The sequence below is a fragment of the Trichosurus vulpecula genome, chromosome 8 (assembly GCF_011100635.1).
Source record: "Trichosurus vulpecula isolate mTriVul1 chromosome 8, mTriVul1.pri, whole genome shotgun sequence".
Taxonomy (NCBI): domain Eukaryota; kingdom Metazoa; phylum Chordata; class Mammalia; order Diprotodontia; family Phalangeridae; genus Trichosurus; species Trichosurus vulpecula.
The window spans coordinates 78,817,428-78,832,240 of record NC_050580.1 but is presented as its reverse complement, the minus strand read 5'-3'; the positions used below and the strand labels follow the sequence as shown (position 1 = coordinate 78,832,240).

Sequence of the window (14,813 nt, the reverse complement as noted above, 5' to 3'; positions counted from 1 at the left end):
GATCATTCTTCCTTGATGCTAAGTTTTCAAGACACCACTCTCTCCTGCTCATCTGTTACTTCTCAGAATTCCTTTGCTGGATCCTCCGGATCATGCCCTCTAACTGTAGGTATCCCATATGGTTCTGTCCTGGACCCTCTTCTCTTCTCCCTCTACACTACTTCACTTAGTGATTTCATCAGCTCCCAAAGATTTAATTATCATTTCTATGCTAACAATGCTCAAATCTAATGTTCCTGCCCTAACTTCTCTTTTGTTGTTGTTCAGTCAGTTCTGACCCCATTTGAGGTTTTCTTGGCAAAGATACTGGAGTCGTTTGCCATTTCTTTCTCTAGCTCATTTTACAGATGAGGAAACTGGGGCAAACAGGGTTAAGTGACTTGCCCAGAGTCAAACAGCTAGTAAGTTTCTGAAGCCAAATATGAACTCAGGGAGATGAGTCTTCCTGACTCCAGGCCCAGGTACTCTATCCACTTCACCACCCAACTGCACCTCCTACCCCCACCCAAATGTCTCCACTGACTTCCAATCTTGCACCACCAACTGCCTTTTAGATATCTCAAAATGGATGTCCAGGAGATATCTTAAACTCAGTATGTCTTACTCAAAAATCTTTGCCTGGAAATCTTCCCCACCCTCCTAATTTCCCTATCACTACAGAAGGCAACATCATCCTCCTACTCCCTCTGGCTCTCAACCTAGTATTCATACTAGATTCATCCTTGATTCCTCACTATCCCTCAACCCTCATATTGAATTTGTTGCCAAGGCCTGCCCATTCCACCTTTGTTATATCTCAAATATGCTGTCTTCTCTCCTCTGACATCAACACCAATCTAGTGCAGGCCATCATCAAATCATATAGCCTGCTAGAGGGCCTACCTACCTCAAGCCTCTCCCCATTCCAATATATCTCCTTTCTGCTATCAAAGTGATCTGCCCTCAGAAGGTTCTGACCTCCTCTGACCACCTCCTCCACTCGATAAACTCCAATGACTCCCCTAAATGCCTCCGGGATCAACCATAAAATCTTTCTTTTTGGTGTTCAAAGTTCTTCATATCCCAGCTCCCTCCTACCTTTCCAGTCTCCTTATACCTTATTCCCCAACACATACTCTTCAAATCAGTGATGCTGGCCTTCTTGCTGTTCCAAGAATAAAATACTCCATCTATTGGCTCCAGGAAATTTTCTTTGGCTGTCCCTGATGCTTGGAATGCTCCCCTTCCTCATCTCTGCCTCCTGGCTTCATTTAAGGCAGGGCTGTCCAACCTTAGGTTTTTATTGAAACAATAGACAATATATTTTGATCTGCCGTTTTAGTGAGGGTGGCGCACCCGAGGATCGCATTTTGGACAGCCCTGATTTAAGGCACAATTAAAATCTCGTCTTTCGTAGGAAGCCTTTCTCAATGTTCTTAATTCTAATGCCTTCTCTCCTTTAATTATTTCCTATTTAACCTATATATAACTTGTTCGTACATGCATGTTAGCTTACTTGTCTCCTCCATCAGACTGTGAGCTTCTTGAGGGCTGACACTATCTTTTGCCTTTTTTGTATCCTCAGTACTTAGCACAGTAAGTGCTTAATAAATGTTTACTACTACTGACTATGTTGTGTGAGCTTGAGTTCCCTGACAAAAAATGTCCCTACAATTCTAACAATTAAAAATTTTTTCCCCTACCACTGAGGTGTTTGGAATGTTTTGTTTTGTTTTGCTAATCAATACTCTGAGATAGCTGATGCAATCATTATATGTTACTGTGAATCACTTTGATCAAACTTTTTTTCCTTCATAATGCTAATGGTAAGATGAGAGTTTTGTTGGAAGGAGAAAGAAAAGGGACAAAGAGCTCATTTTGTGATACTGGATCCACCCCTGGAGGAGAGAGGGCTAAAGTAGCAGGGACCTCAGCAACCCTAAGGCAGTGTGAGACCGCTGAGTTCCTGAAGAGCAAGTGTTAGGAGCAGAACTGAGGCAAGGGTATAGCTAGGTGGTGAAGCATCAAATAAGAGTTATTAGGAAGAGAATGGGGGGGGGGGGAGACACAGAGAAAAAGAGGAAAGGAGGTAGTGCTAGCAGAAGGGGAAACGCAAATTACAGCAAGCAGGCTCATGAGTCATAAATTTGAAAACTTGAGAGATGTTTTTACAAGGACAAATCTAAGACAAGCTGTGTGTAGCAAACCAGGCTGTGTTATACATTAAACAGTTTATTAAGGATTCTTTTGGCATACTATCTACTAGATTTCCTTCTCACATGTCCTCTTAGAATCCAAATCTTTTCCTATTTTCAAAAGCCTGTGGCCAATAAGAAACTCATTCTTATTAAATTATCATTTAACTACAAAATTATTGCAAAGTAACCAATTACTGATTTGTGCCACTGGAGTTAGATGATCCCATGGTCTGGTTCTTTCAAGCCTAAGATTCTTTTATTCCCCTCCCCTCCTAAAAAGGCAAATTTAAGTACCTGGGGGTAATCAAGAAAAGCAAAAAATCTAAATCAAATATTCCCTAAAACATTTAGATTGACTACACTGATTAAACTATGTGCAAATAATAAATAGAACTTATGACTGTGTGCAAAGGGGGACAAAGGGGAAACAAAACCAAAATGTATCTACCCTGAAGGAGTTTGTGTTGGTGAAGAGAGGCCCGGAACAATGAAATTTCCTTTCATCAACATTCCTACCTTCAAATTATAATACAAATAAGAAACATGATATTGTGGGCACATGCTTAGTTAGTACCAACATCTAGCCTTCTGTATGCTTGCTGAATCAATTTATTAAATTCTCTCTGACAATCCAGGCTATTAAAGCAGGTTCAGCACAAAAGATGATATTATTTTCTATTCCAGAGCAAGCTAATAAAAAATCACCCTGAGAATTGCTTTTAAGTGTTCCTTTTAATATTCTAACTTCAGAACAATTTTGCTAACACAATTTTCAGTGATGTCAAATTCAAGATGATGAGAAAAACTTTTAAGTAGAGTCATAACACAGGGATTTTAACTTTTAAGATGTTAGGGGGAATGATATGCCCAGCAGGGTTATCTTTAAGAGGTTATTTGATTGCACATACGCTTTCTGGCAGACTGAGCCTAATGATTTGGAATGTAGATTCATCTTCTGTTCTGACATTTCTCAGTATTTTTATAAGTATCACTGTTTACCCTTCCTTTAAAAAGTTTTAACTTTTTTGCAAAGGAATTTAAAATATTTATTAGACTTAAGAAACAGTCTGATGGTTCCTTGAAAAACTTCTTAGACAAAATTCAAATATAAATGCCCAAATACATCACGAAAATTATTGAGGAAGCTCAATAATTAGAATAATCTACCAGTTCAGGGAACAAAAATGGCACTGATTCACCTAAGTCGCAGCACTGTCTGAAAATAAGGAAACAAGCAAGACCAAAGTAAAATCAAAAGGATACTACAAATCTTCCCAAATCACTTTTGCTCAAATCCAGCCCTCTAGTGGTTAGTAGAAGCCATGACCAGACTTCTATCAAAAGAAAACTCCCAGGCCAAAAAAATGAAGAGGAAAAGAGAAAGGTAAATGGACTAGACATAAAGGGTATCTCCTTTTCCAGAACCTCATGATCTAGCTATACAAATCCCTAATGATTCCCCCAAAGACTTGAACCACAAGGTGGTTAAGGAAGCCTGAGAGACCTTGCCACAGGGAAACAACTAGAGCTCTTTAATGTAGAAGCTAAGGATTTTTATCAGTTCACCAGAGTTCAGTGTTATAGGAGAGAGTAATAGTTTCTACAGTCAACCACATATTTAAGAATTCAGTTTCTTGATTACTCTTGTCAACCCCCACACTCCAGGCTTTTCTAGGTCTCTTAGTTGGGCACAAAGTAAACTGGGAATTAGTTTCTAATCAATAACTCAAACAAATCCAATTATCTGCTTTGTTTTCTCCCTGCCAACCACAAGTATCTTCATTTCTACAAATATGATTTGCTTAACTCTACTAATTTCCTGTATTATCCCGAATGGAAGTAACAAGGGAACTTCCTATCTATTGTGGTACAAACTGCTAGGAAAAAAACCCACTAGAGTCTCACACTTTACAATGAGCTTACCATAAATTTACTTGAAGTTCATGGTGCCTAACCAGTATTAGTTTGTCCTTTTTCATCTCTTCCCAGGAGGAGGGAGGAAAGGAACACAGGACATATGCAATATATTTGCACAGCATTGGGCAAGTTGACCAAAAACTTTCACATGACCATCTCATTTGAACCCTTATAAAAACATTCTGAAGGAGAAAAGGCTGATACTATTCCCAGTTCAGAGATGAGAAAACTGAGAATTCAAAAAACCAAGTGACTTTTCTCATACCACAAAGCTAGTCAATGATAGACCAGGTACCTGAACTCAGTTTTGTTTTGTTTTTTACTCTAGGTCCAGTCATTTTTCTACTCCATCTCAACAGAAGAGATAGGAAGAAGACCTCTCAATCACGCATTAAAATTCTCAGCTGGAAATCTAAAAAATCTGACTAATTAGCAACTATATCTGAAAAAGGGTTCTTCTGATCTAGAAGGAAATCCAGGGAAGGAAGCCATCAAAGGAGTTGCTGCAATAATTAAAATAGAAAGCTGTACTATCAGGGTTTCATATAAGTAAATCTTGAATGGAAGTATATCAATGATGTTAAAACGAATGCCACTAAATTTACACATTTTAAGCCACAAAAAACATCCTTTACACAGAGAGGTAGAAAACAGAAGTTCTATATTTACTATACAGATCTACAAGTAGCCTCACTTTTCACTATTTTAAATTTTTCTGCTTGATCATATCATGGCACCACAAAATAAATAAATAAATAAATAAGTGAGAACTTCGTTTCTCATCAAGTAAAAATGATTACGTAACTTTTGTCCATCAATGAAAAAAGCTAGAATGCAATAAGACATTAGCATCTCATATTCACAAAGACATAGCAAGCCTTAAAGGAGCAACAACACACTGAGGGAGAGGGGGAGGGGGTCTTCAGGTGTCATTTAATCGGTGTGGGGAACTCATGAGTGTTTTATATTTAACCCAAACTAGGTTTCAATACTTCATAAATTTGAAATTTCACTTCCTACGCCAACACAGATCACAACTCTTATCTAACTTGGCAGATGGTCTCCAAGCATTGCTGCAGCTGAAAACGAATCACCTGTATTCTTCAATCTAGTGATAAGTTCCTCTAAGTTTAGTTGTACAGACTGTCAGACCATAACTACAAAGATTCTACTTGAAGACTTTTCAGTGAGGTAAGACAAATCAGAGCTACCGCTTCTCAGGTAGAACCTTTGAAAACCTAATCACCTCCTCACTAATGTGGAGGGATCAAAATGGCAAGAATGGCTAACCAGGAGTGGGGAACCTGCAGCCTCAAGGCCACTTGTGGCCCTCTAGGTCCTCAGGTGCAGCTTTTTGACTTAGTCCAAATTTTATAGAACAAATCCTTTTATTAAAGGGATTTGTTCTGTGAAGTTTGGATTCATTCAAAGGGCCATACTTGAGGACCTAGAGGGCCACAGGTTCCCCCCTCCCCCAGAATGATCCCTTTTGCCCAATTAGCTTTTTAAGGAATGCACTTTAAGGAAAAAAAAATATTACCCATATTCATCAAAAGATGTGAAAAAGAATTCTTTGGAGAGCAAGGAACTGAACAGGTCTAATACACATAAGAATGCTCAGGTCTTGACTTTCCAATTTAAAAGTAAGATCTAAACAAGTTTTAAACAAATAACTTACCATTGTTCCAAATGGAATAGCTCTTGAAGCATGGTAATATATGGCTATAAAATTAATGAAGAAGGCAGTGCCACACACCATTGCAGGAACAAGGAATGCCCCAACAAACATCTGCTTTATCCATCTCCTTCCTAAAAAAAAAAAAGAGGACAATTTATTAACAAAATAAATGTAATATATACATTATATAACTACTTAAAGACTAAATTACTCATTAAATTCTTAATGTGAAGATCTATGAATCTTGATTACCTAGCCAGTGTTTTAAAATGAAGGGTTCTACCAGAAGAACATTATACACAGTAACAGGCAGTGTTTGAGGACTGATTTTGATAGACTTAGCCCTTCTCAGCAATGCAAGGTCTTAAAAACATTTCCAAAGGACTAGATGGAAAATGCTATCCCCATCCAGATGAAGAACTACAGCCAGAATGCAGAGTGAAGCAGACTATTTTCTCTTTTGTTTAGTTTTCTTTCTCTTGGTTTCTCCCATTCATTATAATTTTTCTATGTAACATGACTAATGGGAAAATGTGTTTAATAAGAACGTATGTGTAGAGCCCATATTGCATTGCATGCCATCTTGGGGAGGAAGGGGAGAGGGAGGAGGAGAAAGTTCAAAACTTATGGAAATGAATGTTGAAAACTGAAAACAAATAAATTAATAAATGGGGGGGGTGGGGAATAAAGGGTTCTAGTCCCAGTTCTTTTACTTATTAGCTATGTACCACTAGGTAAACTCATTTTAATCTCTCAAGGCCTCAGTTTCCTCATCTGCAAAATGAAAGGCTGCAGGGTAGTAGGTATGTGGAGTACCAGACTGAATGCTAAGGTCCCTCTTGGATCTTAACATTCCCTGATTCTAAGTATGTATTCCAAATATCCAAAAATATTTAATAGCAAATTGTAAGGCCAATCAGTAAGTGAAAGATCTTTCCCTCCTATTGAATAAACCTCAGGTGGGGCCAACAAAGGAAGGCCTGATTAGAGCAGGCCTGCACTCTTTCACTAACTAGATGTGAGACCCCAGGGCCCACATCCTTTTGCTAGTTAAGCTGATGTGGGCATGAAGCCCTCAGGGCCCTAAGAGGAATTGCTAAGACCAGAGCCAATCATATGTGCAGTGAGTTCTAGTCAATCAGATGCCAGCTAGGACTGTATAAAGAAAGCCCAGAACTGAAAGCAGCGGAACTGAGAGTGGCAGGATTCAGAAGCAGACATCGAGAGGACATTGAGGGAGCAGATATTGAGGGAGAGCCAGCATCAAGAGAAACTGCAGAGTGGAGAGTGCAGAACAAGAGTGAGTAGTGGAGATCAAGTAACTTAGAGTCAGCAGAGCTGCAGGAGAGAGTGCTGAGCAGAGAGTTAGGATTCGTGAGTGATTGTTTACAGGAAGGCGGGAAGCAGGGGGAGGAGGGAGGTTACAAGATGACTTGGCTCCGTATAATTTCCTTGTTGCTACATTGAGGTGGGCTTACTGGTTTTGGAATATTATTGCTACTATATGGAACTGGAATCACTGGTCCTGGGACTGGATTCTCTCGTGTCTAAAAAAATGTCATACTTTCGCTGCCTTCTACTTAGAAAATTTCTTATACTTTGCGATTCCAAACTATTCAAGGCATGTTCATGGTCATCCTCGAGGTTATGAATCTTGCCTTACTGATACACAAATAGAGCACCAAACCTGGAGTCTGAAGACCTAGATTCAACTCTCAATTCCAAACGATCATTAACTATACAACTACGGTAAAATGACTTAACCTCTCAGAGATTCACTTTTTTCTGTAAAGCAAAATAACAGTACTAGAATACCTCCCCTCAATGAATTGTTATAAAGGAAACATTCTGTAAACCTCAGATGTCATAAATTGAGTTGCTATTACTACTATCTGTATACAAATAGGGTACTTGGTATAATTTTAAGATTGAACTTTTTTTTAAATTAGGTGACCAAAATTTAATAGCTAATCATATTTATATAGTACTTCGAGGTTTACAGTGGTATAAGAACCCTGTGAGGTAGGTAGTTCATGTGATGTCATTCCATTTTAGAGATTACAACTTGAAGCATGATTGTATATCTAGTGTCTGAGGCAGCTCTGAACCCAGGTTTCTTGACTACAGGACCAGTTACACATCAAAATGTCTCTCAATTACATTTACATGATTTAAAACACAAGAACCTTAGTACAATTATTAGAGAGCTGTCAATTCCACAGCCATAAAGATGCAACACAGAAGGAGGTGAATTATCACAGGAACACCTGATAATGCATGAAAGTGGAAGGGACAGACTCAATTTTAATACCATCATTAATTCAGTAAACTGTATCTATAGACATATGTGGTGGCCTGAGCAGAAAAGAGCACAGAAAAGGTGACTTTATTTTTTTTTCATGCTTTTTCTTTAACTTATACTTCTATTCATAGAATACCACTTGAAATCCTGACAATCCTGAATAATAATGATTATACTTTTGAATTCTCTCCCTGCCTTATTTCTACTTTCCTAGCCCAACTCTGAGAAACTACTAAATCCAAAGTAGGGAAAAAATTTGTAAAGAGTTTCTGATAAAAGGCCCATTTTCAATATAGTTGTAGGATATAAATTAAATCCACACAAATGATCACTATTATATTACCAACAAAACCCAATAGGAAGAGTTAGAAAAATTCCATTTAAAATTAATGGAGACAGTATAAAATACTTAGGAGTCTACCTGCCAAGACACACACAGGAACAATATGAACACAATTAGGAAAACTCTTCACACAAAAAAAGACATCTAAATAATTGGAGGAATATTAATTGCTTGTGGGTAGGCCAAGTCAATATAACAAAAAAGACAATACTACCTAAATTAATTTATTTATTCAGTATTATACCAACCAAGTTACCAAAGAATTACTTCACAGAATTAGTAAAAATAATAGTGAAATAATCTGGAGGAACAAAAAGTCAATAATATCAAGGCAACCAAGGATGGGGCCTAGTAGTACCAGATCTTAAACCATGCTACAAAAATGTAATTGTCAAGACAATTTGGTACTGGATAAGAAATTGAGTGGTTGATGAATGGAATAGATTAGTGAACAATAAACATAAAGAAGCGAATGAGCAAAGTATCCTGGTATTTGATAAACCCAAAGATCCCAGTTATTGGGGCAAAAACTCACTATTTGATAAAAACTGCTAGGAAAACTAGAAAGTAGTGTGGCAGAAACTAGTATAGACCAACATCACACACTGTATAATAGGATAAGCTTAAATGGGTGCTTAAATTAGACATAAGCAAACTGGGGCAACATGGAGGAAATTACCTCTAAGGTCCATAACCAAACAAGAGACAGAGAAGTTCACAGGAGGTAAAAATGGATAATTTTGACTACATAAAATTAAAAAGTTTTTGCACAAACAAAACCAATGCAGCTAAAATTATAAGAAAAGCAGAAAACTAAGGGGAGGGGGGAAATCTTTGCAACAAATTTTTCTGATAAAGTTCTAATAAAGAATATAGGGAACTGAGTCAATTTTATAATAAGTACAAGCCATTCTCCAATTGATAAACAGTCATAGTATAAGAACACGCAGTTTTCACAGGAAGAAATCAAAGCAATCAACAGTCAAATGAAACTTAAAATTACTCTGAAGTACCATCTCACACCCATCAGATTTGCTAATATGGCATAAAAAGAAAATGACAAATGCTGGACAGAATGTGAAAATTCACCATTGGTGCAGTTGCGAAAGGGATATAAAATTCTGCAATACTGTTCATAGGTCTATACCTAAGGAGATCAAAGAAAAAGGAAAAGAACCTACATGTATAAAAATATTTGCAGCAGCTCTTTTTGCAGTGGCAAGTAACTGGAAATTGAGGGGATGCCCATCAACTGCAGAATGGCTGAACAAATTATGACATATGAATGAGCTGAAATATTATTGTGCTGAAAGAAATGATAACCTAAATGGATTCAAAAAACTTGGGAAGACTTACATGAACTGATGCAAAATGAAATGAACAGGACCAGGAGAACAATTCACATATTAATAGCAATATTGTAAAGATAATCAACTATGAAAAACTTAGTAGCTCTGATCTATACAATGACTCACCGCAATTCCAAAAGACTTAGATGAAAAATAAGAACTGATGAACCCAGAGTAAAGACTGAAGAATCTTTTTTTTTCTCTTTCTTTTTGGAACATGGCTAATGCAAAAATGTGTTTTACATAATTTCTTATTTATAATGGTTTTGTATTTCTTGCCTTCACAATGTGTAGGGGAGGGAGGGGAAAGGAGATAATTCGGAACTGAGAATAAAATAAAATTGAATTTGAAAAAGAGAGGATAGTATAAAATACCTGAGAGTATACCTGCCAAAACAGACACAGGAACTACATGAACATAAATATAGAACATTCTTTATACAAATGAAGTCAGAGCTAAATAACTGGAGTAATATTTATTGTTTATGGGTAGATAAAGCAAAAGTAGTAAAAAAAAAAAAAGAAAAAAAAAAGACAACTTTACCTAATCTATTTTTTCAATGCTATCCCAATCAAAGTAATAAAAAATTATTATACAGTTAGAAAAAATAACAATAAAGTTAATCTGGAAGAACAAAAGGTCAGGAATTTCAAAGAAACTAGGGAAAAAAGATGTAAAGGAAAGAGATTCAGCAATATCAGATCTTAAACTATATTACAAGACAAGAACATTCATTGTTTAAGTGCAAAATAAATCACTCAATTACTTTAAATTAAAATTTTCTCATATAAATAACACCAACGTAGCCAAGAATAGGAATGCAGAAAATTGGGGGGAAACGTTCATAGATAATCTCTCAGATAAAATGTGATTGTGTTGGAATACTACCATGGCACAGGAAATGATGAACTGCTCGATTTAGAAAAACACGGAAAGACTTGGACCTATGAAGGAAGAGGCTATGCACCTCCAGAGAAAAAGATGACAAATGGAAATATGCATGGTATGGTCTTACATGTACATAGGTATATGAGTATATATGTGTATGTTTATATCTATGCACATATGCACGTGTGTACACACACACACACACAATTATAGCATTCTCTAGGGGGAAGATAAAGTGCATAGCAGAAAACAAAAAAAAAAACCTAGGAGGAAACAAAGAAAAGTTGAGTCGCTTGGAAAATAATGTGTAGAATTTATTATATATGTTTTCTTCAAATGGAAATGTATTATTTTATATTGAATCCTCTCTTATGTTCTGTTGTGTACATGGAAATGTTCCTTTTATTCTCCTCGTTTTGTATTTGTTTAAAATGAATAAAAAATTTACAAAAAGGGGGAGCATATTTTTTGGACATAGCCAATGTGGGAATTAATTTTGTCTGACTATGCGTATTTGTTACAAGGGTTTTGTTTTCTTTATTTTTCATCAATAGAGGGAGGATGGAAAGACAGAAAATAATTTTTATTTATTGAAAACAAAATTAAGTTTTTAAAAAATGTAGCACCAAAAAAATTAAATGAAACAAATCATTCCCTCCCAAACTGTTAATGTAACTCAAAAATAAAGTTTGTCATAAGTAATAATGGCAATCAATTCCTCTGTTCTACTTCCAATTTCTTCCTAACATTTCTCCCTCCATCTATTTCCCATACTTTTCTGATTTAACAGTATATGTTAAGCTCTATGGTCTTTCACCCTCTTTAATATACAAACTGAAATGGATGTATTCAGTACAGCTTAGCAAGCAAGCCACAGCAGAGTTATACTCTAACAAGATAGCATGTACTTAAGTACAAATCTCTTTGTTACCCCCCCAACCCATTATCTCAATAAATCTGGAGCTGTTCCGGTTCAATCTACCCCTGGGTTCAACCCTAGAAGTGGAAAGGGTTCTAGGAGCAGCCTGGAATATGAGACCTTTGGGGCAATCTTCAGGTATATTCAAGCACTGCCCACTGTACTAACCTGGGCTTTCTAGACTGGATAGGATACAGGATAAGGCCAAATGTTCAAGGGCTCTTAAACCTAGATTGTCTAGAATAACTTTCCAAAAGTCTCAAAATCCTGGACCTGGGTCTGCTATACCAGCATTCAATGGTTGTAGATATAAGGAAAAAATTACAAAATCATTTCCATGCTTAGCAAAACAAAAACAGATTTTTTCGAAGCAGAAAAAAGTTTCCTAACATTCTATGTTTGCCTTAGAGCATCCCATCAGCTAGATCAGGGCTGTCCAAAATGTGGCAGTGCGATTTATGTGGCCCACCTACAAGCACAGAAATTTACATAAATGCTTTAGTAAACGAAGCTGAGCTATAGCGGAGCTCTCACTAAAATGGCAAATCAAAATGTATTGTCTATTGTTTCAATAAAAACCTAAGGTTCGACAGCCCTGAGCTAAATACTTGACAATTAGGAATTTAACTAGCAAACCTAAAATAAAATCTGGACTAGAAAAACTCAGGAATGTTCAGCTTCTTAGCATTATGGTCTTCTAACAGAGGGGTGACACAAACAGAAGCATCTAAAATGCCACTTCTGCTTTAACCACTACTCCTTCCAACATGTGGCCCAGGGTGGGTGGAGTGGGTGGGTTGGGGAGGAGGCTGGCAGAGGAAAGGAGACACAAAAAGAGTACCAACTATGTGCACAATGGAACAATTTTCTCCCTAATTTCTTTAGTACAGAAGAGATCCTACCATAACAAACCCAGGAGGCCTCACTTAAGTGTGCAAAGGTAGATCAGTGAATCTGAGCAACTGGTCAGCTGAATGATTCAGCTATCACAGACTCAGAGAAACTGAGCATTGCAAGGGACTTCTAAGACTTTCTAATCCAAGAATCCCCTCTTAGATATCTTCAAAACAAGATCACATAAAGGTCTAGCAGGAAAGTCATATAATAATACCTCTCTCTGATTCTTTATCCAAAGACCTCAAGTTAAAGAGCAGCCCGCTAGATCCAGAGCAAGCTTAATAACTTTAGTACAGTTCTAATGATTAAAAAGTTCTTCCTTACACAAAGTAAAAATGTGACCTTCTGAAACTTCAACCACTTATTTTGTATTTGTATATGAACTAAGATAATATGCTAGATTTCACAGTAATGTAATTACTTAAATTCCAAGTACCTTGTATTGATAATTCCCATCTTTTATTATACTGCTATATTTTTAAATGCAAAATGATAGTATATGAAAGTTACCTCCTTGTCTAGCATAAAGGCTTCCTCCAAAGTAGCCATTCACTGGGGATGTAGCAGCATAAACAAATATAGCTGTACTGAGCATTGATCCCCTCCTGAAAGTTAAGACAAACACATTTGATTTAAATATCAAAAACTTAAAGGCAACTTAATAAACTTAATTATCTTAGACTTGGTTTATGTATAAATGTATCCAATACTAACGCTATAAAAGTAAACATCCTGAGGGCTAGTCAATCTTCCTACAGCATTAAGATTACACTTTAATATATCTAGTGAGATTCTGTCCTATTTTGAAAGATCTGTGGAGAAGATACTATAACCTCAGAAATTTATTCCACTGTCTCAAATATGAAACACATCACCTTATAATCACTCAACTCAATAAATGTTTAGTGAGTGATCACTATGTGCAAAACTTCACCAAGTAAAAGAAGAGAGCTATAACCTCAAGGACCTTACATTTCATACAGTAAGAAGACATTTAAATGGTGAGAACACAGATTTACGCAAAACTGTTAACCAACTTCATTGATAAGATTCAGGATAATTAATTAAGGAAACTACTGGATTACTTCTTTTCCACAACTTATTTCAAGGGCTAATGAAAACTGTCACCTCTTAACAGCCTGATTTCCTCGGACAGGTAAGTTCTACTATTAAAGCTATTATTTTAAATGTCACCAAAACATTAAGAGACTTCCCCATTTAACTTTGTTTTTGGAAATGAAATAAATAAAAGGGCTCAAACAATATAACAATTTTTTTGTTGGTATATTTTTTGACATTATTATAATACTAAAAAGCACTCATTCCTATGTTAGCCAGAAAAATATGGTAATCTCACTCTTTAAAACATGTATACATGTTAAGAAATGTATAATCTAGCCCAAACATACAATATCATTTGTGACTCTTATAAAGAGATTTGTGTGAGGGTACATGTATACATATTTTTGTGCGTCTGTGTGTGTATCAGAGACATCAGGCTTTTCTATTTTCTTTTAATTTGCCAACTGAAAATTTCTAAGTACAAAACCCAGTATTACATTTTAAAAATCCTAGCCATTCCATATCCAAAAATTTGAAGTGAATAATAACATGGTAATACTGAAAGCTTCCAAGCTAATTAAAGTTTGGCAAAAGGTTTTTTGGTTTAAACTGCAATATTAGAGCATATTATCATTAGTAACATCATAAAAACAAAAACATCTAAGAATGAGATCAAACTAAAAGGCTGAGAACATGTATCTGTCATTGGATTTGTCAAATCTAATTGAGTTTTACCGCTGGATACAGTCTGAAACACCTATGATTTAAGAATAGAATCAAAAGGGCTTCCATGAGCAACATCCACATGAACTCAGTAATTGGTCAAAAGAAAAAACATCAAACAAATGGCTGAGTCACACAGATTTATTTGTGGAAACAGAGGAGTTTGTTATGACGATTCAGGACCAAATCATTACCACCAAAAATTATTGAAGGCTATCATCCTTAACAACCTCAGACTAGAGATCAATGTAGATTATGCAAAGAAAAGGTAGAAACTACAACACAGTTCAGGTTGTAAGCATTTGGTGCCTGCTAGATAACTAGCAAGACATGACCTGGTGGCTAGAATTATGTATCAGGAGCTTGCTATGTTTCATGGATGGATAGATATCAAATCTCTATAGTACAAATACACACCTCAAAATTATCCTGGAAGACTCAGCCAATAACTTGTACTGGAAGCAAGTCATTTATCACAGATCTGATTATTGCCATAACCACCCAAGCTATCCAAAAACATTTAGCAACATTTTTAAAAAGCTACCACCATACCAAAT

At 36.3% G+C, this 14,813-nt stretch overlaps 1 protein-coding gene across 2 annotated transcripts in view; it reads right to left on the bottom strand.

Annotated features, from left to right (window-relative positions):
* TM9SF3 (transmembrane 9 superfamily member 3) overlaps positions 1–14,813 on the bottom strand; it is a 68,135-nt gene that overhangs the window by 13,176 nt on the left and 40,146 nt on the right. For both annotated transcript variants that reach the window (XM_036734477.1, XM_036734478.1), the window contains exons 8-9: positions 12,982–13,076; positions 5,773–5,903 (exon numbers count right to left, since the gene is read on the bottom strand). In XM_036734477.1, coding sequence (XP_036590372.1) covers positions 5,773–5,903; positions 12,982–13,076 — 226 coding nt within the window. The remainder of the gene's footprint in view (positions 1–5,772; positions 5,904–12,981; positions 13,077–14,813) is intronic.